The 26,707-nt window shown below is 36.7% G+C and overlaps 2 protein-coding genes across 4 annotated transcripts; one reads left to right on the forward strand and one right to left on the reverse strand.

Moving 5' to 3' along the window:
• Positions 1 to 385: 385 nt before the first annotated feature.
• LOC125234432 (3-ketoacyl-CoA thiolase, mitochondrial-like) lies at positions 386 to 26,076 on the forward strand. Of its 2 annotated transcripts, XM_048140669.1 has the most exons (9): positions 386 to 482; positions 1,546 to 1,712; positions 2,517 to 2,651; positions 3,046 to 3,310; positions 5,170 to 5,293; positions 5,581 to 5,632; positions 6,157 to 6,357; positions 9,286 to 9,440; positions 25,833 to 26,076. In XM_048140669.1, exons 1-9 carry the CDS (start codon positions 461 to 463, stop codon positions 25,912 to 25,914), a joined length of 1,203 nt encoding a protein of 400 aa, XP_047996626.1. In that variant the 5' UTR covers positions 386 to 460; the 3' UTR covers positions 25,915 to 26,076. The 2 variants fall into 2 exon arrangements, with proteins under 2 accessions (XP_047996626.1, XP_047996625.1); XM_048140668.1 differs by lacking the exon at positions 5,581 to 5,632 and having other exon boundaries at positions 5,170 to 5,345.
• LOC125234433 lies at positions 16,485 to 23,282 on the reverse strand. 2 transcript variants are annotated; one of them, XM_048140671.1, is made up of 5 exons: positions 23,033 to 23,282; positions 22,840 to 22,941; positions 22,622 to 22,702; positions 22,272 to 22,492; positions 16,485 to 17,281 (listed from the first exon to the last, which is right to left on the reverse strand). In XM_048140671.1, coding segments are annotated over exons 1-5 (519 nt in total). In that variant the 5' UTR covers positions 23,035 to 23,282; the 3' UTR covers positions 16,485 to 17,168. The 2 variants fall into 2 exon arrangements, with proteins under 2 accessions (XP_047996628.1, XP_047996627.1); XM_048140670.1 differs by lacking the exon at positions 16,485 to 17,281 and having other exon boundaries at positions 19,894 to 22,492.
• Positions 26,077 to 26,707: the final 631 nt, after the last annotated feature.

Genomic DNA, 26,707 nt, shown 5'->3' on the forward strand with positions numbered 1-26,707 from the left:
CGAGTGGTTCGAGAATAGAATCCTGAACTTGCGAGTTTTTTAACACACGAGAAGTAAAATACATTTGCACCCGAGTGTAACACAAAACTTTTCCCCTCACTATAGCGAGGAAACTACAACGCAAAAAATGCGTTTATCACTGCTTCCAGTAGTTCCACAGGTGGTAAATCATCTTTATTACTAGATTCACCTACTTTTATCAATTGGAAAGCAGTTAATTTGTCTTTATTCAAGGTCAAATTACTTTACCCACTAGTGGATAAAATGCGTTTTTACCCGCTGGTATTAAAGGACAAAACACGTGTTTCCGAGCTAGTGAGAGGAAAATAAAGTTTCTGCAATGACTGACTGCGAGTACTGCGACCGAATGATAATAAGTACCAGCGCCATATAGTAGGTACCTAAAATATTTATCACAGTCCGTCCAGACCGGTTTGAAGACAGACGTGTGCTGTGTAAAATGGCCGTAGCAATCAACAGAGGTACGTAAACAATACTATTAAATAAATGTGAAAGAAACAGCTTCGTTTAACATCATTTTTATCTATTTTGAGATTGTAAGTAGGTACTTTGTGTTTCTGTCTGTCACGATTTAGTGCTAAAAGAGTATACTTTTCTAGATTCCAGTTGTCATTATTGTTTTTATGATTATACCTAACTTATTCTCGTAGAATACAAGCGCTGAAACTTTCAATGCTAAAGTCCACAATAAAGCTTATAAATATGAAAACAGAATATTTTCAAGTCTGAAAATAGTTGTACATTGTAATTTAGACCGTGTTGTAAAAGGATTGTGATAATCTTTAGGTACTATTACGATGCCGGCGTTGCCACCTGACCTTTTGAAACGTACGTTGTATTTACAATCGCGGTCAATGTCCGTTCTGATATCAATTTTATTACTTAATAGCATTTGAAGTAAAAATTATATCCATAATCTTATTTATTCACTTTATCATTATAAAGTATTATTACATTACATTTTTTCACGGGTATGAGTGAGGTAAGTATGAGATTTTTTTTCTACGTGAATGTAGATGGCGCTGTATAATACGAGACTTTACAAACATACGGCACCGTGTATGTTGTTTAGCTGTCAAATTCACTGGAAAGATTTTTCTCAAACTTTTTTTTCATAATTTACCTGTAAATAATATGGGTGCATGACACTGCGAGAATAAGAATCAGGTAGGTACTTACCTAATAACGCAACAAAGGTTTATAGTGATACTGATACGCAGAAAAAACAATTACTTACACCTATCTTAGCGTATTACCTTCGTATCGTAGCTTATCCTACAAGCGCGGATCCAGTTTCGTGCCCAAGGGGGGGGGGTCACGTGGTAAAGGCCCGGTTCCCCCCTGGTCACGTGGCAGACCACGTAGAAACGAACGCAGAAATAGATTTGTATGGCCAACTTAGGCTCCAGGGGGTGGTCATGACCCCCATGACCCCCCCCCCTGGATCCGCGCATGTTATCCTAACGTATGTTTGTTTGACCTATTGACTTCTTTTAAAGTTTCGAATATATTTCCACTTTCCAGGAATCTACATCGTAGGTGCGAAGCGCACGCCCTTCGGCCGCTTTGGCGGCAAACTGCGCGATGTCCAGCCATCAGATCTGCTGGCGACTGCCGCCAAAGACGCTTTCAAAGCTAGCGGCGTCGCTCCAGCCTTAGTCGACACGGTCAACATCGGGCAAGTTAATGTGGTAAGTAGTCCTGGTCTGGAATAATGCTAAGAAAACAGCTGTTGCCACATGCCACCACACCACGCACCAAATAACAATATTTGACATCTCGTAAGGTACAGGTGGGCCATCACTCTTGCCATGTTTCACATTATTAACTACAATGTCACATGTATCCACTGAACACGCGTGCCATAAAATATACACGTGGACACATAAATTAGACAAAAGATAAAGTTTTTTTTTTTAATACTACGTCGGTGGCAAACAAGCATACGGCCCGCCTGATGTAAAGCCGTCACCGGCAACTCAAACAGTGTCACATGCGCGTTGCCACCCCATTAGAAACTTGTACATTCCCTTTTGCTGAAGATAAAGATAAAAGACATTTATTCATGACGATTACATAACATGTACGGACATGTTACAGACATCAAACATAAAATGGCAAAGAACAAACACACTACTCAAGTTAATCCGGAAAATTGCGGGTCACAACTGGATGAGAGTAGCTCAGCGTGCGTAGCCGAATGCACAAACGCCTCGTAGATATCTATCTCTATCGCTCTTGCGTATTGGCGCGACAGAGCTAGACTACCTTTCGGGGCGTTTCGTTTCGCGTCGTAGAAATGCCATTCGGCTACGGGGCCTGAACCGGGACAAGTGCCGCACTAGAAGTTGAGGCCTATGCTCAGTAGTGGGCGATAAAGGGCTGAGATAATGATGATGATGAGTTAATTATGTATAAAATATTAAAAAAAACTATTTGTAGAATTAACCGCCCTGTAGCTAACTTAGTACCTTATATATGAAATATTGTTTCAGCTAAGTGGTTCATCAGACGGAGGTTTGGCTCCTCGTCACGCTGCTCTAAAGTCCGGAGTCCCTCAAGAGAAGCCCGCGCTCGGCATCAACAGGCTTTGTGGCTCTGGCTTCCAGGCTATTGTCAACAGTGCTCAGGTAAATCCACAGTTATGATAAGATCTATATCTCTCTCTATCCTTTCTGACATCAAAATAATCAAGAAATTGTATTGTTCTCTGACTCCATCGTCCCACCTTCGTCGTATGTAAAAACAGCAATAGCACATTTTATGGGAAGATCAGAAAACTAAAAACGGGACATAAAGCTTGAATGGATGGATGCTTTTAAACGGTTTCGGTGGATGAAAGAGACGCGCTCAACAGGCCTATAAATACTACCTGCAGTGTAACGACTGTCGGGCAAGAAGGAAATTGCTATGAACTCTGGATTACTCTGGAACTGATCAACACTTTCAACATAGACATCACATGTTGCAATCGACTACACCCAACGTTTAGTTTTTGTTATTAACTTCACATTTTAATTTCAGGACATCCTAACAAGCGCCGCGCAAGTTTCCCTCGCCGGTGGAACTGAGATCATGTCATCCGTCCCCTTCGTAGTTCGTAACGTCCGCTTCGGCACCGCCTTAGGACAGAGCATAGACTTCGAGGACTCACTCCAGAGGGGCTCTTTGGATACGCAGTGTAACTTCACCATGCCGGAGACCGCTGAGAATCTAGCTGAGCGGTATAAGTTGCAGCGAAGTGAGGTTGATGCCTTCGCGCTGCAGTCGCAACAGAGGTGGAAGGCTGGTGAGGATCTATTTCTTATGTTTTTGTAGTAGAATACTGGCTTTTCCAAAGCATAAAAAAGGCTAGAAGAGAGATAAAATACAAGGACAGCAAGAATCTTTTTTCCGGTTGACTTCTTTGCACATGGCGCTATCTAAATCCATAGAATAGATTCAGAAAAGAAATGGGATTGGGCTTTGAGATCCACATCTTATTTGCTCCATTATTCTAACAGAATTAATACGAACTAGGTTAGCTGGAAGAGATCCCTTAAAGGGATAAGCTCGCCTTTGTATTGGGTTGGTAAGAAAGTAATGAGCGAATCATAACCAATATTGTAATTTTTATTTAATTTATTATTTTAATCATTTATCAAAAATATAACGGCCTTCGTTATCTACTACTTGTCTCCATCGTTCTGGTAAAGAATGAATAGCATCGGCGAAGAAGTTCTTAGGTTTAGATTAAAAAAACTCAGCTATGTACTGTCATAGATGGGCTTGATCATTGAACTTTTTTTCATTCAAGGCATTGCTTAGCGATCTGAACAATGCGTAATCCGTAGGTGCCAAGTCTGGAGAGTACGGTGGATGAGGTATCACTTTCCAACCTAGCTCCAATAGCTTTAGCCGAGTCACTTTTGCAATGTGTGGGCGAGCATTGTCGTGTAAGAAAAGACTTTAGCATGCTGTTAACGATTCTGACAGATTTTTTGGTTTAAATTTTCAAGCTGATTACAGTATACTGATGCGGTAACAGTCATTCCACTTGGTAGGAGTTCCCAGTAAATAATACCATGAATATCCCACCAAACGGACAGCATAACTTTTTTCGGGTGAGGCTCTGTTTTTGGTGCCTCTATTCCTTTTTCATTTGGAGCTAGCCACTGACGTTTGCGTGTGTGATTTATATATAAGACCCATTTTCCATCTCCAGTGATAAGATGGTCCAACCAGTTGAATGTGCGGCGAAAAGACAGAAGTTGTATGCAGATATCAGCACGGCGGTTTAGTTGATCTCTATCAAGTTCGTGCGGTATCCAAACACTGTATATGTAGTTTTTTCCCAACTCGTGTAAATGTGTTTCTATGGTGACATGAGAGCAGCCTAACTCGGTAGCAAGAGTACGACTCGTTAGCCTCGGATCTCCTTCAATTAAGGTTTTTAATTTGGCTACATCAATCTTCACCGGTCGACCAGACTTAGGTTGATCTGATAATGAAAAGTCGCCACTACGAAACCGCTGGAAACATCGTTTCGCCGTGGCCTCAGACACAATAACTTCAGGAGCAACACGCTGACATATATTACGCACTGCTTCGGCGGCTGAATGGCCAGACTGAAATTCATATAGTAAGCAATGCCTTACATGCACTTTTAATTCGTCCATTTTCTTCCTTATATTAGCTCGGCGACAGCTAGTGAATGACTGACGAGAAACTGTGCGACTCGCCCTTTATATATTTTCGACCATAGAAGATTCTAGAACTCTCTCAAAAATTTTATGTGGAATTCAATCGATCGCTCATTACTTTCTTACCAACCCAATAGATAACCGTTATAATTATTCTCTGTACATGTAATTTGTTCTGTACAATAAAGTGTTTACTACTACTACTACTACTATTTGATTCAGGTTTTGTTGTTGTTTTTGTATGTTTTGTTAGCTTGATTTATCAATAGCCGGGTCCACACAGAGCAAGGTACGTCGTGACGTGAGGCAAAGTGCTCGCGCGGCAACCATCCAGTGTAGACATGCCTCGGCTGAGGCACGTCTACATTGCACATTTGTCGCGCGAGCACATTGCCTTGTTCTGTGATGACCCGGCTAATGAATTGACAAGCGCAACAAAATTTAAGGTGGCTTTTTCTATTCACAGCTTTCGACAACGGACTGTTCAACGAAGAAATGTCCCCTGTGACGGTGAAGGTCAAGAAGCAAGATGTGGTCGTGTCTGTTGATGAGCACCCTCGGCCCCAGACCACGGCTGAAGACCTGGCGAGGTTGCCTGTCCTCTTCCGCAAGGGGGGAGTGGTCACTGCTGGGAACTCCTCGGTAAGAAACGGAGTATGACGAAGTCTTGCAATAGTATATGACAATCCTCGGCCGCAAACCACGGCTGAAGACCTGGCGAGGTTACCAGGCCTCTTCCGCAAGGGGGAATGGTCACTGCTGGGTACTCCTCGGTAAGATGATTTTGTCATGTCAGTAGACTAGCATTCTTTTCCCCTGTAACGGTGAATGTCGATGAGCACCCACGGCCCCAGACCACGGCTGAAGATCTGGCGAGGTTGCCTGTCCTCTTCCGCAAGGGGGGAGTGGTCACTGCTGGGAACTCCTCGGTAAGAGATGTTGTCATGTCAGTAGACTAGCATTCTCTGTTCCCTGTGACTGTGAAGGTTAAGCAGGATGTAGTTATGTCTGTCGATGAACACCCACGGCCCCAGACCACGGCTGAAAACCTGGCGAGGTTGCCTGTCCTCTTCCGCAAGGGGGTAGTGGTCACTGCTGGGAACTTCTCGGTAAGATAATGTTGCCATGTAGACTAGCATTTTCTTCTGGAGATTTAAGATGGACAGCTGGCAGGACTGCCGTCACTACTGTCACGGCTGGTTGCTCGTGGCTGTTGAGGTTGATGAGCGTCTTCGATCGCAGACCACATTAAAAGTAGCTAAGCTGTCTGTGGCTGTGCTCACAACGGTGGTCAATGCTGGCAACTCCTTGGTCAGATGATGCTTCCATATGAGGTAATTAAGATTTCTCCTGACTGAAACCAGATTATTAGTAATTTACTTAGTTTAAATGGCAATTTCTAAACCGCATATGTGCACAAGTTAACCTTGAAACCTCTCACTTACTTCCACAGGGTGTGAACGATGGAGCCGGTGCCATTATCTTAGCCAACGAGGAAGCTGTGTCCAAGCACAGCTTGAAGCCTATAGCCCGTCTCCTCGGCTGGTCCTTCGTTGGCGTGGACCCTAGCGTCATGGGCATTGGGCCCGTGCCGGCTATCCAGAGCCTGCTGGCTGTCAATAAGCTTAGCTTGAAGGATATTGACCTCATTGAGGTAAGATACATTTTCTTTCCTGGATTGTTAAGATCAGCTTGAAGCTGCTAGCTTTTTCCAGTGCCCGCTATCCAAAGCCTGTTGGATGTTAACAAGTTTTTCTATAAGGATATTGATCACATTACGGTAATACAGTTAAATACAAATAACCTTTTCTTTTCTGGCAGCCTTGAAGCGTAAAAGATAGACATCAAGTAGTCTGAGTGGCTTAAGAAAGACTAAGAACGAGATTTAGGTCTTGCTTCTGCCGCCATGCAATTTTAGACCTCTTAGATAGTGTTAGAACGAATTAGACATTTATCAAATTGTAGGTATAGGTATTATTTATATAGAAAGTTTCAGTTGGAGCAAATATCTCTCTCTCTCTCATCTTAACGGTTTCCCGGTTGCATCCTCAGCTCGGGCGCTTCGGAGCCCGGGGTTCGCTTTCCGGCTTTTTCTCCTCCACTTCGCACGGTCTTCTGCATCCCTTTTAGTGAGACCATTAGCACGCATATCAACCCCAACGACATCAAGCCAACATTTCTTGGGTGCTCCCCTTCGTCCGGGGCCAGGCGGAGGTGGTATAGGAAGACATTTGTTCCCTATGTAACTTGCCGGTTTACGTAAGACATGGCCGTACCATCGTAGGCGGCTTTCTTGGAGCTTGTCTGCTATGTCACGGACATGAAGACTGCCGCGAATGCGGGAGTTTCTCACGCGGTCTCTCCGCGAAACTCCACACATCCAACGGAGCATGTTCATCTCCGTGACGCGCAGCTCCTGCTTGTGCCGCTCAAGCACAGGCCACGCTTCGCTTCCATATAGCGAGCTAGCAAATATCTCTATTATTACATAAGTGAGATCTTATCTCGATAAAATTGTTACCAGATCTGCACTGCAGTACAATATGCCAGTCAGAGATGCGATTTATTTGAAATAATTCTATTTAAAATGCAAATACAAAATGCAAAATACCTATTTTGTATTTTGCATTTAAATACCTTTTAGTAAAAAACATTTTGTATTTTACTTGAAATACTTTTTGAGATGTATTTTTATGCATTTTTAATATGCATTTCAAAATGCAAAATACTTTATGATTAAATTAAATTTAGCCAACATTACCAGTCAAACAAAATGTGAACAAATGACGCTTGTATTGCCGAATTTGACCGATAGAGGCGCCTGCTAGTGCTAGCCATGCGCGCCTGACTGACTAGTGTCAATTTGACACTGTCAATGTCAAACGAAAACGAATATTATCTATGGAAAGCGACGCCCGACGCCACTGACGCCGACGATTTAACGGATTTATTGTTTGCTGGACTGCTGGTGCTGAGTGCTAATGACTGATTTTGATTTAATTACCTACCTACTTTTAAGTGTTGAGTTATTATTCCTATTGTAAAAATCCTAAGCTATAGAATGAAAATAATAAATAAAGAGCATTTAGGTGATATAGGTATGAAATATAAGAACTAGATGCACAATCAACAAAATGGAGACATGGCTCTCTTTTCGTTAGTCTAGTTTTTTTACATTATTTAAGTGAGTAGGTATAATAGGTATAATAATACCTAAAAATAGTAGGCGATCAATAAATTCTGTTCTTCTCTTCTTCTTCTTATTTAAGAGCTAATGTAGCTCTTGTCGGTGGAGTATGCGCCATATTTCCCTATTCTCCGCTTTCCTCTATAGTTCTTGATACGACATGACACCGGCCTTCTCCTTGAGCTGGTCAACAAAATTCCTCCTGGGTCTTCCGCGCCCTCTTCTTCCTTTCACCTTTCCTTCTAGGATATTTTTAAAGAAGGTATCATGTCGTATCAAGTGACCAATCATTTTGCCTCTTCTGTTTTCTATTTCTTTAATTAGTCTTCTTTTTTCTCCCACAATTTCCAGAACCTCTTCATTAGTTCTTCGTTCTGTCCAACTGATTTTCTCCATTCTTCTCCAGCACCACATTTCGAATGCGGCTAGCCGTTTATTCTCTTTTTTGGTCAGAATCCACGTTTCGCAGCCGTATAAAGCTATGCTCCAGATATAAGTTTTGATGAGCCGTTTTCTAATTTTACGCGATATCTTGGCAGTGAAAAGATGTTTTTTATTATTATAAGCTTTTTTAGCCATAGCTATTCTAGTTTTAATCTCAATTGAATCTTCAGAATCTGCTGTCAATGTCCTTCCTAAATATTTAAATAAATAAAATAACATAACATAATTTATTGATTGCCTACTGATAAATATGACCAAAATGTCATTCATTACTTTCATTAGGTGCCATGTTATTAGACGTTTTTGTTCGGCATTGTGACTCTATTTCTCATGATTATTAATACAGAAAATAAATAAAAATATCTGAGATTTGGTCAAAAGGTATTTTATTTTCAAAAAGTATTTTGAAAATACCTATTTTGCATTTAGCACTTGAAATACAAAACTCAAAACTATTTGGTATTTTGCATTTGAAATAGTAAATCTGAAAAGTATTTTGCATTTTGTATTTAAATGCTTTTTTAAAACCATTTTGTACATCTCTGATGCCAGTGGAAGTCACATAATCTTATCGTATAAGTATTTTCGACCATTCCAAATTTAAAAGCTATTCTTATTTTAAGAGTAATAGACTTAAGCAAGGATACGTTTCCTCAGGATCGTAGTAAATGGAAATCCGTGATCTCTGCCTACCCCTCTGGGAAACAGGCGTGATTGTATGTATGTATGTATGTACGTTTCCTCAGCTGATGCCTTTTATTCGTACAGAGGGAAGAATAGTGACAGCGCAACCGGCCCAACAAGGTAGTCTTTCGAACCTCTTGAGTAAGGCCCGCATAATTTTAGGAAATCAGAAATATTTCGCCTTGTATGGCTACTCCGCCGGATCTCACTACTGAATCTTATGTCTTTAGAGTAGGAACTAGAAAATAATTGTAATCGTATCAACAGATCAACGAGGCGTTCGCTGCACAGACCCTCGCTTGCGTCAAGGAGCTGGGCATAGACCAGAGCAAACTGAACGTGAACGGGGGCGCAGTAGCTCTTGGCCACCCGGTCGGCGCCTCGGGCGCCAGAATCACCGCTCATCTAGCTTATGAACTGAGGTAAAAAAAGCAGAGTCTGATAGCAACATAAGCTCTACTATAGTTGCTCGAGGAAGCTCGACCATTGTCTTAGCAGAAGAATAATATAACTTTTTGATTTAGCACTTTAAGGCATCAAAGATAACTCGAGTTTTGTCCCTTTGGATATGTACAATTCCCAAGGCGTGGTGAGGAATGAAAAGAAGAACAACGCACGTTGTAAAAAGTAGTATATATTTGGGAAGTTTAAACCACTTTCATTTCGTTCGAGCGATTCTCGCTCAAACTCATTCCAGTGGTCTAAACTCCCAAATACATCCTAACCCTCAAATATCTGGGCAAGAATTGTATCATCATCGTTAGGAAGTTTAAACCACATCGATATCCTTTCGCGATAATAGTTGTGTTTAAAATCACTTCATACCGTTCGAGCGTTTCGCGGCCAAAGCAGGCATATTAATCGAGTTGACAATGTAAGTCATCATTATGGATTAACATTTCATTATAACAAGACGTTGCTAACTAACGAGTATTTACTATGAAGTTTGTTAAGCAACCTCAAACCCTTCGGTTTGACATACTAGCTTCAAACTGTTCAAAACAGAATTCTTATCATGGAAAACTTTTACCGAATTCAATCCGTTGCGTCATTTGTGGACCATCTAATTGTGGAAAGACCAATCTAATGATAGGTCTTCTTTTACATGAACAAGGAATTCGTTTTCAAAATGTGTATGTGTATTCAAAAACTCTTTATCAACCTTTATACAACTATCTAGAAAAAGTGTTGTCATTGGTTCCCTCAGTAAATTATTTCAAATATCGCGAAAATGATGAAGTCGTGAGTCCTCAGGATGCAGCTAATGACTCTGTATTCATATTTGATGACGTTGCATGTGAAAATCAAAATAATATAAGGGATTACTTTGCGATGGGACGACACAAAAACATTAATAGTTTTTACTTGAATCAAACCTACAGCAAAATACCTAAACAGTTAATAAGAGATAATGCAAATCTGATTATTTTGTTTAAACAAGACGAAATTAATTTACGACATATTTATGATGAACACGTTGGAACTGATATGCGATGGAACCAGTTTAGAGATATGTGTGCCACTGTATGGAACCAACCGCACAACTACTTAGTAATAAATAAGGATTGTGCGAAGAATTCAGGATGCTATAGATCGGGTTTTGATACATTTATTATTTTAGATGAATGTATTTAGAATGCCGCAATTACATTACACCGCCATTTCTTCATATAATTCCAACGAGGTTGCATCGTAATGAACGAAGAGAAGAATTTAAAAGAGAAGCTGCTTCAGTCAGCTGAGGCTGTAAAGAGAAAAGTTAAGTTAATTCGTAACATCAAAACGGCCAATGAAATGACATTAGAGTCAGTTTTAAAACCAATAACAGAACCTCTCAATGAGATGGTTAAAAGTAATAAAAAAAGTAACTTTAATAATGAAAATAATTACCTTAGCGACGAATTTAAGACTGATGATACAGACTGGAAAAACTCAATTAAGCGATTGAAATTCAGCCCTGAGGCCAGTGATAAGGAAAGTACTACTCACACCGTTGGTGTGAATTCTACGATCTCTAAAAGTAGAGACGTTTATGATGGAAGCAACGCCTCTTTAGATGACAGTATTAATAGCGAGGAATCAGCTGATGAGTTCTCTTTTAAGACTTCTGATTCGATAGATTCTCCCGGAGATGATAATAGTGATGGTAACATTTCGTATAATTTGGAGAATATCCCTTTTGGCGTACACAAAGAACGTGGTAAAATTATGCTCGGATCGCATGTGGTAGCGCTTGATAATAACAGTATAGTAATTAGCGGAAAAACTTACAATTTAACCCCGGGTTTGAAGGAATTATTATTTACAAAAGTGCCTGAACTTGAAGTTATAACTGAAGAAGATAAACTTAATTATAAGTTACTGCTATTATAAACGAATGCACACAGGCGTGACTTTAATCCAAATAAACCTATAAAAAGCAACAAAGGTAGAAAATATTTACAAATCATAAGGCCTATGTTTAAATATACTAAAGAACGTTTAAAAAGTAATGGGAGTAATGTCCAGGGACAAGGGCTCCCAACTATGAAAAAGGTAACCAATAATATTTCATACGTTTATTGGGATGATCCAAATGAGTTAGTTGAAAGATTAAAGCTACTTATTGCATCCCGGGATGCTGGTAATACAGGGTTAGATAACGAAATAATATCTATAATTGAAGAATTGAAAGAATCAGATATATTGAAAGATATATAATGACCTAACGATACTTTAGATCCGCAGTCAATCTTAATCTTTTAATAAAGCATGATACATAGCAAAATGAACATTGATAAATTTGGACACCATGTACATAAACGCTTACGAGTATTCGAATTTTCGGAATTTGGCGAAAGGGCACTAATTCGCGCTGATAATGGCGATTTTGATTTACAATCGTCTCGACTGAAAGGTGTTAATACACCTGTGCTGTCTACTGATGGTGTAAACAAACAATATGTTGATCAACTCTTTAGTGGCACTTACAAAAAAAGTGAATTGGATTCTTTGCTTGAAACTATAAATTCACAAATTCATAGCTTGCAGCGTCAGTTGAACTTGAACTTTTATACAAAAAAGGAAACTGAGGGTATTTTGAGCAGACTCAGTAATGGAAAAGAACCAAATAGTAAATGAAATTCATAGGTCTGCTCGCAAAAATTTTGCGCGGCGTTCAGTTGTACTAAAGGGCATAGATGATTTGTGGCAAGCAGATTTACTGGATTTACAAAAATTTCATAATATTAATAAGGGTTATAAGTACGTTTTGGTTGTCATTGATACATTTTCAAAATACATATGGGGAATTCCGATGAAATCTAAGACCAAATTTGAGACCAAAGACGCTTTTAGGCAACTAATTGACACTGCAAAACGCAAACCTAAACATCTACAGACAGATTTGGGGAAAGAATTTTACAATACTGAATTTAAAAATTATTTGGAATCCTTGCAGATAAACCATTATTCAACCTATTCAGTTAAAAAAGCATCAATTGTAGAAAGGGTTATAAAAACTTTAAAAGGCAAACTGTATAAATATTTTAGTTTTGTTGGCAATTACAAATGGTTTGGAAAACCTTTACATGATATTGTGAATTCATATAATCATACATTTCATCGCACAATAAGGTGTAGACCGATAGATGTTGATTTCCATAAAGAGTCTGAAATAAAATCTATACTAAACAAACCTCGCTCATACCTACAAACAAGGGCCAACAAATTCAGTGTAGGGGATTGCGTACGTATAAGCAAGTACAAAGGCGCTTTTCATAAAGGTTATACGCCTAATTGGTCTACAGAATTATTTACAATAAAACAAGTTAAGAATACTATACCCGTTACATATTACTTAGAAGATCAACGAAAAAATTCAATATTAGGCACCTTTTATGAACAAGAGCTGCAAAAAACAAAGTATCCTAATGTTTATCTTATAGAGAAAATAATGAAAAGAAAAGGCAACAAGCTATACGTTAAGTGGTTGGGTCTTAGTACAAGCGAAAATAGTTGGATTGAGCGCAGTGCTGTTGTATAGAGGTAAATCTATTTATAATACTGATGTGAATGTTACTTTATCACTAGTTAACTGACTATGAAAGGAAGAGGACTTTTAAATAGTGCCATTAATAATCTTCCATTTGAACTACACATACCTGGGTACAATTATTGCGGCCCTGGAACTAAATTACAAGAACGCTTAAGACGGGGTGATAAAGGTATCAACGGGTTAGATTCAGCTTGTATGCAGCACGATATTGCTTACGACAAATATTCACGTATAGAGGATCGACATAAGGCTGATTTAGAACTTTATAAAATGGCTAAGCGACGTATGAATGCAAAAAACGCTGGGAAAGGAGAAAAACTGGCGTCATGGCTGGTTAGTAAAGTTATGAAATCAAAAATTAAGACAGGGGCAGGTGTTAAGTCATTTAAGCACTTAGTTACAAAAATACGTAGCGAATTAAAGAAAAAAAGAATGGAAATATCATAAGCAGTGCTTATACAGCTGCGAAGAAAATATTTCCTAACACAAGTCGTATGCGGATACCTCGTATAATACCTATTCCAAAAACTGGAGGCATATTACCGTTGATTCCTATATTCGCGGGATTATCGGCTCTGGGTTCTCTGGCAGGCGGCGCGGCAGGAATAGCTAAAGCTGTAGGAGACTATAAAGCGGCAAGAAATAAACTAGCGGAATCTGAACGTCACAACAAAATGATGGAATCCATAGCGTTGGGCAAAGGATTACATATAAAACCGTACAGAAATGGCAAAGGACTATGCTTAAAAACCTCAAAAAACTAAATGGTAGGTTACCCAGTCGAGCTCTCACAAATGTCGATATTATCAACAATTCAACGGGTATACCTTATTTTAGAGGAGTATTTATGAGAGACCGCTTACCCAAACTTCCTAAGCGTAGAGAATGCGCGATAATTAACTTAGACGAATCAAAAAACCAAGGAACTCACTGGGTAGCCTATGCAAAGGATAAAAAATATTGTGAATATTATAATAGCTTCGGCGATATTAAACCGCCATTAGAGTTGATAATATATTTGAAAAGATTTGATATTTCATATAATTATAGGCAGTTCCAACAATTTAATACTGTAAATTGTGGTCATTTATGCTTAAAATATTTAAAACAATTTTGGCAGAGGCGTTTAAATTGTTAACACTAATAAAAAAAATGTCATTTACACGATGTCTTTCACTTTATCCATAACGGGAACCTCCTCTAGTCTTACAACAAATTATTCGCCTGAACTTCAATTGGACGGTGAATACGAATGTGGTCTACTGTATTTATCTACGTTTAATTCAATACCTAACATAGATAGTCGAAATTGCAAATTTTACTACGGTGAGGGTGAAGTATTGGAGATACCAGAAGGCTCTTATGAACTCCAGGATTTAAACGATTATTTAAAAACACATGTTCAAGGCTGTTCTTTTAAACTTTTGTGTAATAATAATACTCTAAAAACATCTATTATTTGCTCTAAGAGCATACATTTTGGTGGCGATAACTCCATAGGTAAACTACTAGGTTTCGGTAATGAAACTGTTCCTGCGAATATATTAATGGAATCTCCATTTCCAGTGTCCATTCTATCGACGACTATAGTTCGAATCGAATGTGATATCATTAGTGGATCATTTATCAACGGAAAACCGAGCCATATAGTTCATGAATTTGTACCTAATGTGCCTCCAGGATATAGAATAATAGAGACGCCTAAAAACGTTATTTATTTTCCCGTCACTCAAAATACTTTAAGTTCTCTTAAAATAAGACTACTAGATACCAACAACCAATTGATAAATTTACGCGGAGAAGAGATTCAAATATATTTACACCTGAGGAAAAAATGATTGATTTCAATAAAACAGCAGTGAACCGTGATAAATCAGGCAGTACCCTTGGTGCTATCAAGAAAAGAAGACCGAAAAGCAGGCTCACTAGTGAAAATATTTTGTTTCTCAGATCAATCGGTTTACTAAAATGAGCATTCTGGACTTAGCAAACTCCTTTAGCTATGATAACTCAATCGAAAGTTATGAATACCACTCGTACAAACCTTACGTTACAAGTTTTAATTTGAACGATGAAATTCGCATACCCATCAATCAGCAAGATATGTACGTGTTGCCTTCAGCTAGCACATTATACATAGAAGGTACTATTACAGTGATGAACAGAGAAACAAAACAACCCGTGTCGAGCGTCCTGTTTACCAATAACCCTGTCCTCCATTTCTTTCAAGACATTCGATACGAACTGAATGGAATTGAAATAGACAAAATAAAAATGCAGGAATCACAACAACAATGAAATCTCTTTTATCCATGAGTGAACATGAAGCGAGAATGGCAAAGTCGTGGGGGTGGGACATAAAAGGTACTAAAGTTACCCAAGGTTTATTTTCTGCTTCTATACCATTAAACAAAATTTTGGGCTTTGCTGAAGACTACAACAAAATTATTATTAATTGCAAACATGAACTTATACTTTTACGCTCTAACACTAACTTGAATAGCGTTAAATTGAACCCAAATGAATATATAGACAATGTTACTTTATCAAAAGTGGTATGGCGTATGCCTCATATTAAGGTTTCCGATCGGGAAAGACTGAATCTTCTTAAATATGTGGAAAAAGATCGTGCAATACAAATTGCGTTCAGAAACTGGGACCTCTTCGAATATCCACTGCTGCCAAAAACTTCCAAGCACTCTTGGGCTATTAAAACTTCATCTCAAATCGAAAAACCTCGGTATGTTATAGTTGGTTTGAAAACTGGTAGGAAAAATGCGTCCGACAAAGATATAACACATTTCGATCATTGTAACTTGAGAGAGGTTAAAGTTTTCTTGAATTCTATATATTATCCTTATGAAAATTTGAATGTTAGTTTTTCCGATGAGAAGTATGCTATATTATACGAGCAATATTCTAAATTCCAACAGTCCTACTATAATCGTAGTCAGGCACCCTTGTTAAATCCTTACGATTTCAAAGAAATAGCACCATTGTTTTTCGTGGATTGTTCAAGACAAAGTGACACTTTAAAATCGGGTGTTGTTGACATCAGAGTTGAAATAGAGTGCAGTGAGGATATACCCGATCAAACATCTGCGTATTGTCTTATTTTGAATGATAGCATTATAGAGTATAGACCTCTTAGCAATATAACAAGGAAAATATCATGAGCACTAAAAGCTTATTCGTGGATGTTCAAGGATTTAAATCATTAAATAACGATTTTATAATAAAGGAATTCGCACTTAGTACTAAAGAATACACGCAAGTCTTTTTAATAAAACCACCCTACACGTTTTCTCATTTATCTCAGCAAGAAAGAAAAAGAGTAATATGGTTAGAAAAAAACCACGGGATTTTATGGAGGGAAGGATTTGTCGATCACAGAGAATTTAAAAGAATGATTGCGAACCATTTAAATAACAAGAACATTTATGTAAAAGGAGCGGAAAAAATTAAGTGGGTTAAAGATTTGTGTGCTAATTGTGCTGTAATAGATTTAGGTGAACAAGATTGTCCTAATTTTCTACATTTGCATGAAAAATATTGTAATAAGTCTAGTGCATATAACTGCCTGCATCATGAAAAAAAATGTGCTTTAAAAAATGTTATATGTATTAAAAAGTGGTATTTTGATACTATTGTGTCTGCACAAGATTTATAACGATGTTTACTATTTTAGAAATAAGCACTGTATTATGTTTTAATGATAATAAATAAAAGTCTGTAATGAAAGACCCATTTTTTATTTTTTTATTTTACGCACACATACATTTTTAACCTTAACAATAAACTCAGAAATTTTCTTGTAACATTGATTTAGAGATTTGATTTATTAAACTGTATGCCGAATCCACAACATTGTCCACTGGTTCGCTGGCTATATATTGAGCACTAAAGATCATATTTTCTTCATCATCACTCTCTGCCTGGCTTTCCTGCCCGTTACGTAAGCCGATGATTTTTATTTGTATCAGACGGGGTCCCTCAGCAACGGATTTTCTACATTTCACAAAAGTAGTGGATGATTTTAATTTACGTTTTGGAGCACGCTGTTTAGTTTTTATTTTCTTTTTGTTGGGTGTTTCTATTGATGGTGCTGTAATGGTCACGTCATGCTTGTTGGCAAGTTCTGGATATGCGTCTTCAAATGTCTGGGTGTTCCACTCTTGAGCATGGGTAAAAGGATCCTCGGGGTCACAATGTTCGCACATGTTGAAACTGTAACACAATAAGTATTACCTTTAATAAAGCCTTACTATTAAGCATTAAATCTACCTCTTGTAATTTTAAGTTTTTCTTTTGTAAAATAAAGTTTAAATAAATAAATAATAATAATGTATTTAAATTATCACATAATATTTACTAAAAGTATATAATAAAAATAAAATAATTACTTACTTGAACTTATTACTTGAACGACCACTTCTTATTGTATCAAATTCATAAATGCGAACATGCGAACATTATAACAATATAGAGAATGTCAGTATTGCAGTTTTCCAATAATGTTGTTGACCTGCTTTTGCCAGCGTAGGCATGCACGCGCCAAGAAATTAGACTCTATTCAGCTATGCAATATATACAGGTTAGGTAGATAAGCTTCTTGTTACTTGTCGGCGTTAATTGATTTATCAAACAGCTCAAAAGAAGAGAGTCACATGTGATGAGCAAAATTAACACCTTTGTATACTTACTCATTATCATTAGTAAGAAATTGATGTATTTAATTATAATTTATAACACTGAGTGAAAGTTACTCACAGAGCGCACTTGCAACTATTATTTACTATAAGATAGGTATAGCTCTGTACTTCCTTAACGAAAAATGAATCTACAGCACTCAGGCTTTTGAGTAGGAAACTTATAACAAAAATAATTGTCATCCTTTTAAGAATGTATTCATCTTTTTACATTATTTTCATTGGGAAACATTGTTAAAGCTACTTAAAAATAACATAATTATTTGTACAATAGGTACTATATTGAATACATTCTTAAACGGTTGATCAGTATTTTGGTTACACCCTGTAAAAATGGAAAGTATGGGAGTGTATAAGAAGAAATAAACTGAACACATATTTTTTATACGTTTATTAGATAAGTATACAAAATAAAAGCATAAAATACAGACGTGCGTTATTATATATATATATATATATATTTATTTTCCAATGCAGTGAGTTAGCAGAGTATAAGTGGATATCCCTCATCCTGCTAAAATAAAGTGTAATTTTTTTCATGATTAACTGTGTTAACTAAGTTTAATAACAGTTTGAAACACTTTCACGGTAAATACAATTGAAATAGTACATTGAAATTCGCTACAACATATAATATTCAGCACTTACTTTTAGTTACAACTTTTCCATTATTTGTTTCGGATCTACAAAAAAGAACTATTACCCCATGCCATAGTTGAAACTTTGTCTGATAAAATAATTCGTTTATCATCTTTATTACATAAAGCAACTTTGTTGACCGTTTGAGTGAAGATGTCATGTTTGATAGTTTTAAACAAAATATTCTTTTTTCGAATGATTTTATCGTTTAAAAGTACGTCTTTGTAATTTTCCAGTGTCAAATCTTTGATGGCACCAGCCTTAGTACCTTTTGCTTTTTTTACAAAGCCCTTTTTCGGGTGTGTACTAGTTATACAATACAGCTTAGACCGCAATCCTACAAACTCTGTTATAAGTGATCCTTCTAGCTCATCTTTGAATAGTCCCGGAATCTTTTTATTACGCAAAGGAATCTGGAAATCATTTAAAGGACTGTAATTACTCGTATCAAAGAAATCTAAGAAATGTGTTCTTAAGTCTTGGTAAAAGTCTCTAGTTTTAATTTCATAAATGAAACTGTCAGTATCAGAATAACAGAGGCGAACGCGATCACTATAGTGGGGTTTTATTACCGAGTAGTGAAATTTGTACATATGGTTTTTGGATAGTTCTAATACCGAGAATCCTATGTAAATGGGTTTATCCAATACAACTCTTTCTGGCTTCATTTGAATGGCTACCAAGTTGTCAGTGAGCACTGTGGCGCTATGAAAATTGGGTCTTGCTATTAAAGTACCGCCACAAGTAACCTTTTTAGTGCTGTTTCGTTCGTCATACCACTGGTTGACCAGTTTTACGTCAACGCGTCGTTCACAATCCTCAAGAGTTTTTCCGAATATCGAATTGTTCATTAGTTTAAATAGGTCCTGTTGAAATTGGGTTTTCGCATTTTTCCGCAACTCTGTATTTAAGTCTATGTATTTCTTTAAAAAAGAATTTTGTTTAAAAGTGAGTACACGATGTATTTTCTTAATAACCAAACCGTTTTTGAGGCATGTTTTTAGATGCTCGTAATGAATTACGTACTCATATTTATCGAACAAATTTGGAATTAATTTTGTATTTTTCCTCCCGGAGGAACAAACTTTTCTGCGCAAAAAGGATAGTCGTTGTGATCATGATGTAAATATTGCGGATATAGCAAGTCAACCTCAAGTATATACCCAAATTCCGCGTCGTCTGAAACCGATGTAATATCTAGGTGTGAAATTTCAAAGTCATCCAAAAAACGAAAATCTGACACAGGCAGCGGTTGTGACATTGCATACCCGTACAAATTATTACAATCTATGTATATGAGAAACGAATCAGGTGATTTGTTATCGTAGGTTTTCATATACTGATTATTTGCAATGGAATGTCTAGTTGAACACATACAAATCCCTCCTCGAATCCCTTTTTGAATAAAGCGAATGATTTCTAGGTCTGATATTAGCTCTAATTTAATACCAGTCATTAGTAACATTGCATCGAATGAAAGACTAGGGAGGTTAAATAGAACGCAGGATCTAGTCGATAACTAACCATACAATTTCGCCGAAAATTTTCAAAGATGTCTGATAAAAGTAAAACGTCGGTCTGAAGGTAAAGATCCGTATATTGACCAAGATTTTTTATATTAAATGTATTCCATACAGTTTGCGCATGCACATAATCCTCATCACTTATGTTCTCCGAAGTTAACGAGTTATAAAATAAATCCTGCGAAGGTAATTCAGTCTCGGCAAACGTGTCCCAACATGTTATATAGTCATAAGGATAAACACCTTTTCTAGTCAATAGGTCAAATTTGATTTCATCAGGAAAAAACAATCGTAAGTGAGAAAAGTCTGCCTTAGCAAGTCCCTTCGCTAATTTTTCTAAACTTGTATCTAGGAATTTAAACGAATCTACAAATCGTATCCGCACATACTGATCGTCAGGCATCTTTAAAAACTTACTGAAGGATATATAGTTTTCCTTGTTCTTCGCAATTATTTGCACCTTTGAACCTACATCCTCGCATAACTCCTTTATAAACAAGTGCGCATCATATCCTGCTAAGTTATGAAAGAAAACAGGAATAAATTTGGGAACACTATAACGTAAGTTACAGTATTGATGAGCGGCCCCACGATAAACACCAGTTAAGTGGCAGTGATCTCTTACTTTGTCGCCAAATAAAGCAGTCAGGCAAATGTGGCATGTCTGAGCATTTTTGTGGGCTAAAGCATTTGTTTCTGTGAAAATCATAGGCACTTCTTCACGCAATATTTTATAAATATCTTCAACATGTCTGTATAAATATTTTAAAAATTTAGAAACACAGTCGGGTCCTCTGTATTGAATAAATCTATTTAAGCGTTGATCATAAGAGCAGACTATGTTATAGGCAAAAGCTGCGGGTATATGCATTTGTTTATTTACAGTGAAACTTCCCTGAGGTTCCTTTTCAGGCTCACATGATTGAAATGGCCTAAGAATTGTTTCAAAGTCACAATAAACTACAAAAGGAACATTATAGTGACGTTCATAATGTTTAAATTGTAGATATGTACCTCTTTCCGGGAGTACAGTGGCGATTCCACTACAGGAGTGACTTTCAAACTTGTCTAGGGAAGGAAAAAATAAGAGGCAATCTTCACAAAAGTAAAGTTTACCATGATGTTTAGTTATTTGGGAACGAACCAATCGAGACAAATTATTTATTAAAACGTAGTGCGATTTATTTCCTTTCTCTATTAAAAGTAAATTAATTTTCTTACTCCTTTTATATTGAGATCTATAAATAGGTCCTGCCACTGTACGATTATCCATTAAAGAATACACATTAATACTTAAACCCACATTTTTATGCTCAAACATACCAATATCAGAGAAAGTTATGGGAAAACTGAGACCATCAATATTCAACACGTCTTTAAAGTAGGGGTATGAGGCCGTACGCTCTTTGTGATTTTTTGAGGGATAAAGCGCAGCAACAATACTCCACAGAAAACAATATTCATCTTTATTCTGTATGTTAATACAAGCTTTCTTGTTTTTAATAGACTTAGGTAAATCTATGTAAGAAGATCCTTTCAGAGGCTGGTATTTGTTAACATTAACCTCTAAATATAAATTAGATAAGAAAGTCCATCCACTATCGCGCTGCTCAAAATTTTCAATGTTATTTTTTATGTCGTTTATAACTTTTTGGTATAACTCAGAAAATGTATAGTTTTGATGTACTGTGAAGTTTTTTGTCGTAAACGACTTTGTTTCCTGCCGGTTGTTCTTAAATAAAAGAAAGTTTCCAAAATACTCGAAATTGATTTTTAAACACACGTGCTTTATCAAACACTGTTTTATAATATTTTCTAGTTTCGACGTTAAATTATCTAAAAACTGTTCAGGTATAGCAAATTCTAGCTCTTCAGATCCGAAAACTCTATAAGATGATATACGACCCTGAAAGGCAGACGAAATCTCAATTACGCCATCAGTTACTGCCACTAAAGAATTATTTTTGTGTTTAGTACTTCTCAAATGACCAACCCATTTATTTTTCAGAACTTGGATTGAACAGGCAGAGCAAAAAGGCATTTTAGTTCCACCTAACTAAATTCGCGTATAAAACAGTAAAATAAGTATTTATCTAACTAAAGTAAGTACCTATATGTATATGTGTGGTATCCGAATACAGTTCAAAATATACACTTAAAAATTATTTTTGACAATGCTGAATTTTTAACCTTTTTTGTTGTGAAAAAATGTAACTTCAGCATCGTCAAAAAGAGTTCTTAAATGCTTTGTGAGTTTTTGTAGATATTCCCACTGAGGAGTATCGTTATTTATTTGCGCTTTAACTGCCAGAAGGGCCTTTTTCCACTTATGCTCCGCTAACTCACTGCGTATATCGGCGGTGTTGTATACTCGCAGCTCCAAGAAAAACTCCCCCTCAAGATCAGCAGCACGCCGAGTCAATCCATCAGCCACGCGTTGAGTTATAGACGAGCGTAGCTGGTCTGGTGTAGGGCAATTTTTCGCAAATGCCTCGTCATCAGGAAATAGCTCGAAGACGTCGAAGGGGTTGCTGGCAGTCTTTTTCTTAGACGCTCCACTAGTAGTCCTGTAAATAATACAATAAAATATAAGTAATGCAAAACAAGGCAACAAAAAATATTTTTCAGATTACAACATAGGTGGGTGTCACAGTTATAATAATCGAATAGATGCATATTTTAAATGTGTAACATACCTAGGAGATTTCGCCTGGCGAGGCTTCTTCACCTTCTTGGTCCCCGCGTCAATTTCTTCCCACTCTCGTTCTGAATCGGACCTGAAAATATTTTAACAATTTGTAAATTTAAATTCATAATGTAAGTAGGTAAAATAAAACGTAATAATCAAAAACAATTTACGTATGCAACGCATACAATATGTAAGTAGGTACGTGCAGGTGTCATATCTTTTTACCTATTAGCAGCATCGGACTTTCTTTTCTGCACCGGTTTTTTCGCTTTCGCACCTCCAGTCTTGTTATTTAGGGGTACAATAGTTTCAAACTCGGAGTCCGACCTAAAAGTAAATTAAAAAAATCATTTTAAACCTTGCACATGAGCAACTAGTATTATAATTTATAAAAAGACAAAATACAACACTTACTTACATGTTATATGTAGAAATGACGGTGGTTCGAACTTATTATTTATAAGACGTATGAGTACGTAATGTGCACTGTAAAGAGCAAAGTAGCAAAGGAATAAACAATTAGAATGATGGTTTATTAATAGCAATTTATTGATGATTTTACTAAACGAATCAGGGGTGTCACAGTCCTCATTTTACTAGTACTCGTAATAAATGCATGTAAGCCATTTGTATGACTAACTTAATATACTACGGTGTTTAAAATGCAAAATCGAGGCACACTTATTAAGTGTTTAAGTGATAGTGGTATCTTAGGTGTAGGTAATCTTATTCAAGAAATCACTCCATAGCGGCAAGATAACATGTTGCTAAAGTAATTTATACTACTAAATTATTTTTGTAATTATTCTCAATTTGGTTTAAAAGCCAATATTCAAACATATTATTTTAGTGTACTTAGAATAAGTTAAACACCTAACAAGAAAAAACGGTTTGGTTTTAAAACGTATGTTTTGCGCTGATGAAACATCCAAAACAGTGAATAAAGAGATTAAGGTGTTTATCCCGGTTATGATAATGTTACTTTATCATATCACCAATAATCATAAATCACCAAATACGTGCCGGCGGCAACCCTATATTTATGCCAATACTATGCTAACGCAAGTATCCTATAACAATTTACATCCGTTTCGAAATTACGAAATGTTAGATGTTGATTTTAACAATTAGTGCAATCAATGCAGAATACCTAATTAGAATAACATATGGATATGACGTTGCATTTTCGCAACACGAACCTTGATGATCGGCTAAGTAGCAGTACTTAACAGTACCTATAAAATGGATGGTCCTGGGTTCGAATCTCAAAAATGGCCAACATTTCTGTGAAGTGCTTATTATTATTTTTTCTCTTCGTCTTTAAATGAATGAATGAAAATGTTTATATCAGATAAAAATATCCATATTTTTTAAATAAGACTTTAGACTATTGCTATTAAAAGTAATAATAGAGCAAATATATAATAACGTTACAATATATTTATGTGCATCTATTAAGTATTTATCCTCCTAATACAAACAGTCTAAAACTCTTGTTCCAATAAACATACATAGTTCGAAGTCATTATGAAATAATTGTTTTGCTCAAATAGGCTCCTTTTGTTGAGTGCTTAACTAAATGAACCCATGAGATTTTTTAGTTCGAACCATTGAAGGGAAGCTCCTTACTATGGAAACGATAGTGAACGACATCTATGGAAATTAGCGCAACCTAGCATAATAATATATTGGATAACACGATGCCTTAGAAGCATCTAATTAACGAAGTAGCTAGTTAGTACCATCCCTCACTAATAGAGGCCGCACTTGCAGTAAAACATCAATGATAATAAATATGATCTGATTACATTCCTCCTTGACATAGCAAAATAAGACTATAGTGTATTTTCTGCCGTTTCAGACTTTTACTGTTTAATTACAAAGTCCACAATTGTTAATCAAAAGGTGGTATTTACTTCGTTTATTATAAACGATAGGTCTACATCGCACTATCAAAGTTTTTGATGTTACTTCGTATAAATAAACGCCTTATAGACGACGTTGATGAGTCTCGACGACCGGGGACTCCAACGTTCACACTTTTCGGAATTGGCCAACCGACTTGTGTGCAATGTTGAATCAGATACTTAGGGAAACTCTGTATATACGCGGTCGATATATATGGATTTCCATGCCTGAAGAGGATTGTACTTAAATGATGCACGTAAAATGCGGCCTTACGCCGGGGTTGAGCACCTTGGAGGTCCATTCATGTTCTGTGACGCTGACGAGTTGATCAGACATGTTGTGTGAAAACGCCATAGTCAACCGAGCATTCGCTTGGAAGAGACTCGCACTCTGGGACTGGCCACCTCAGAGAGTGAGTTGCGTTAAGCTTTTGCATCTTTTTCAAGAAACATACATTTTATAACGTGTTCTTATAACTGATATTCACTGAAGATTCAAATAAAGTGCTCTCAAAACACCTTTGTTTCAAGAGACGACAAGTAATTTGAATAGTATGTAACATAGAAAAAATCTTAGCCCGATGTTTGAGAGCCCGGATATATGAGTTTGTAAGCACTGGAACGATTTCGATCGCGAAACGCTCGAACGGTATGAAGTGATTTTAAACTTCCCAACGGTATGGTTAACATGATCATGCAAACGCGATTATTATAGCAAAACGATATCGATGTGGTTTAAACTTCCTAACGATGATGATACAATTCTTGCCCAGATATTTGAGGGTTAGGATGTATTTGGGAGTTTAGACCACTGGAATGAGTTTGAGCGAGAATCGCTCGAACGAAATGAAAGTGGTTTAAACTTCCCAAATATATACTACTGTAAAAATATGTGAATTTTCGTGGTACTTGATTGGTTGAATATTAGTTGCCACATCTCAGTTACAGTCTGACCAAAGAGAGTAGGTAGAAATTAAAAAGTGGCAACATTGTAGTGACATCCCTTTCAAATGAATATGTGTGAGAAAACGGGAACACAACGATGTTGCCAATTTTTTATTTCTACTGTTTTTGGTCAGACAGGTCAGACTGTACTTAAGTAAGTAAGGGATTTATATTTATAATATGCTGTCGATGTAAATTCGTGGGTAAAATACATAGATTTGGCCCTATGCCCGAAAGTGGATACCATAATCTCAATAATCTGCCTCAGGCTGCCAATATAGTATCATCTGAATGTCAATATACTGTAATTGAAAAAAAATGAGACCGAAACAACGGAATATTTATGGTTAATATAAACTGTTTTAGGCGCCGTGGACTGAAAAGAGGCATCGGATCAGCTTGCATCGGAGGTGGACAGGGAATAGCTTTATTGTTGGAGACTGTTTAAGACAAAAAACAAAGAAATAAAATATTTAAATAAATAATTATACGCTTATGTATGGCTTTTACAAAAGAACAATATTTCAATTACTTAATCTAAACCAAAAATAATATTTTTTAAGTCTCTCAGACATGTATTATTTTGTTAATAAATTAAACCATTTTTATACATATTTGTATTATTTTACACACACATACACACAATTACGCCTGTATCCCCTAAAGGGGTAGGCGGAGCACATGAAACTACTAAAGCTTCAGTGCCACTCTTTAAACAGGTTGCCAGCCTCTCGCCTGCGTCAAAATTCCCATATCCCATAGTCGCCTTCTACTACACTCACGGGAAGAAAGGGGGCGGTGAAATTCTTAACCCGTCACCACACAGACAATTGTATTATTATATGTTCAAATAATACTTATTTAAATAAAATACGAGTGAGTACAATTAGCCAAGCATACCATTCTCTTTGTTTTATCCTTATCCTTTCCTATTTTAATCTTGTTATCCTTATAAGATGACGTCTCTGTCATTTCTCTTAGATAGCGAAAGAGATGCAAACCGAATATGTGAACGCCGCATGACAAGGTAAATAGAAATGACCTCGTAAGATGTACCATATTATAACAATTAATTGATAACCATGTGTATTCACACTGATACAAACTCTTGTATAGGTCAGTTACTCCGTTGAACACATTGAACATTTTTAATAATAGTAAACTTACATATCTGTGCAAAACATTAGTTAATGAACTATTAATTAAGTAGGTATTAACTAAGTCTAATGTGTCGTAACTGA

The sequence above is a fragment of the Leguminivora glycinivorella genome, chromosome 16, assembly GCF_023078275.1.
Source record: "Leguminivora glycinivorella isolate SPB_JAAS2020 chromosome 16, LegGlyc_1.1, whole genome shotgun sequence".
NCBI lineage: Eukaryota > Metazoa > Arthropoda > Insecta > Lepidoptera > Tortricidae > Leguminivora > Leguminivora glycinivorella.

What these genes read in the sequence shown, in the direction of transcription:
- LOC125234432 (XM_048140668.1), top strand. Translation starts at nt 461, where the DNA reads ATGGCCGTAGCAATCAACAGAG. An exon ending in TCACTGCTGGGAACTCCTCG is followed by an intron (nt 5,346 to 6,156) that starts GTAAGAAACGGA and finishes TTACTTCCACAG; the next exon opens with GGTGTGAACGATGGAGCCGG. An exon ending in CATCTAGCTTATGAACTGAG is followed by an intron (nt 9,441 to 25,832) that starts GTAAAAAAAGCA and finishes AAACTGTTTTAG; the next exon opens with GCGCCGTGGACTGAAAAGAG.
- LOC125234433 (XM_048140670.1), bottom strand. An exon ending in AAGTCCGATGCTGCTAATAG is followed by an intron (nt 22,703 to 22,839) that starts GTAAAAAGATAT and finishes AAATATTTTCAG; the next exon opens with GTCCGATTCAGAACGAGAGT. An exon ending in CGCCAGGCGAAATCTCCTAG is followed by an intron (nt 22,493 to 22,621) that starts GTATGTTACACA and finishes TATTATTTACAG; the next exon opens with GACTACTAGTGGAGCGTCTA.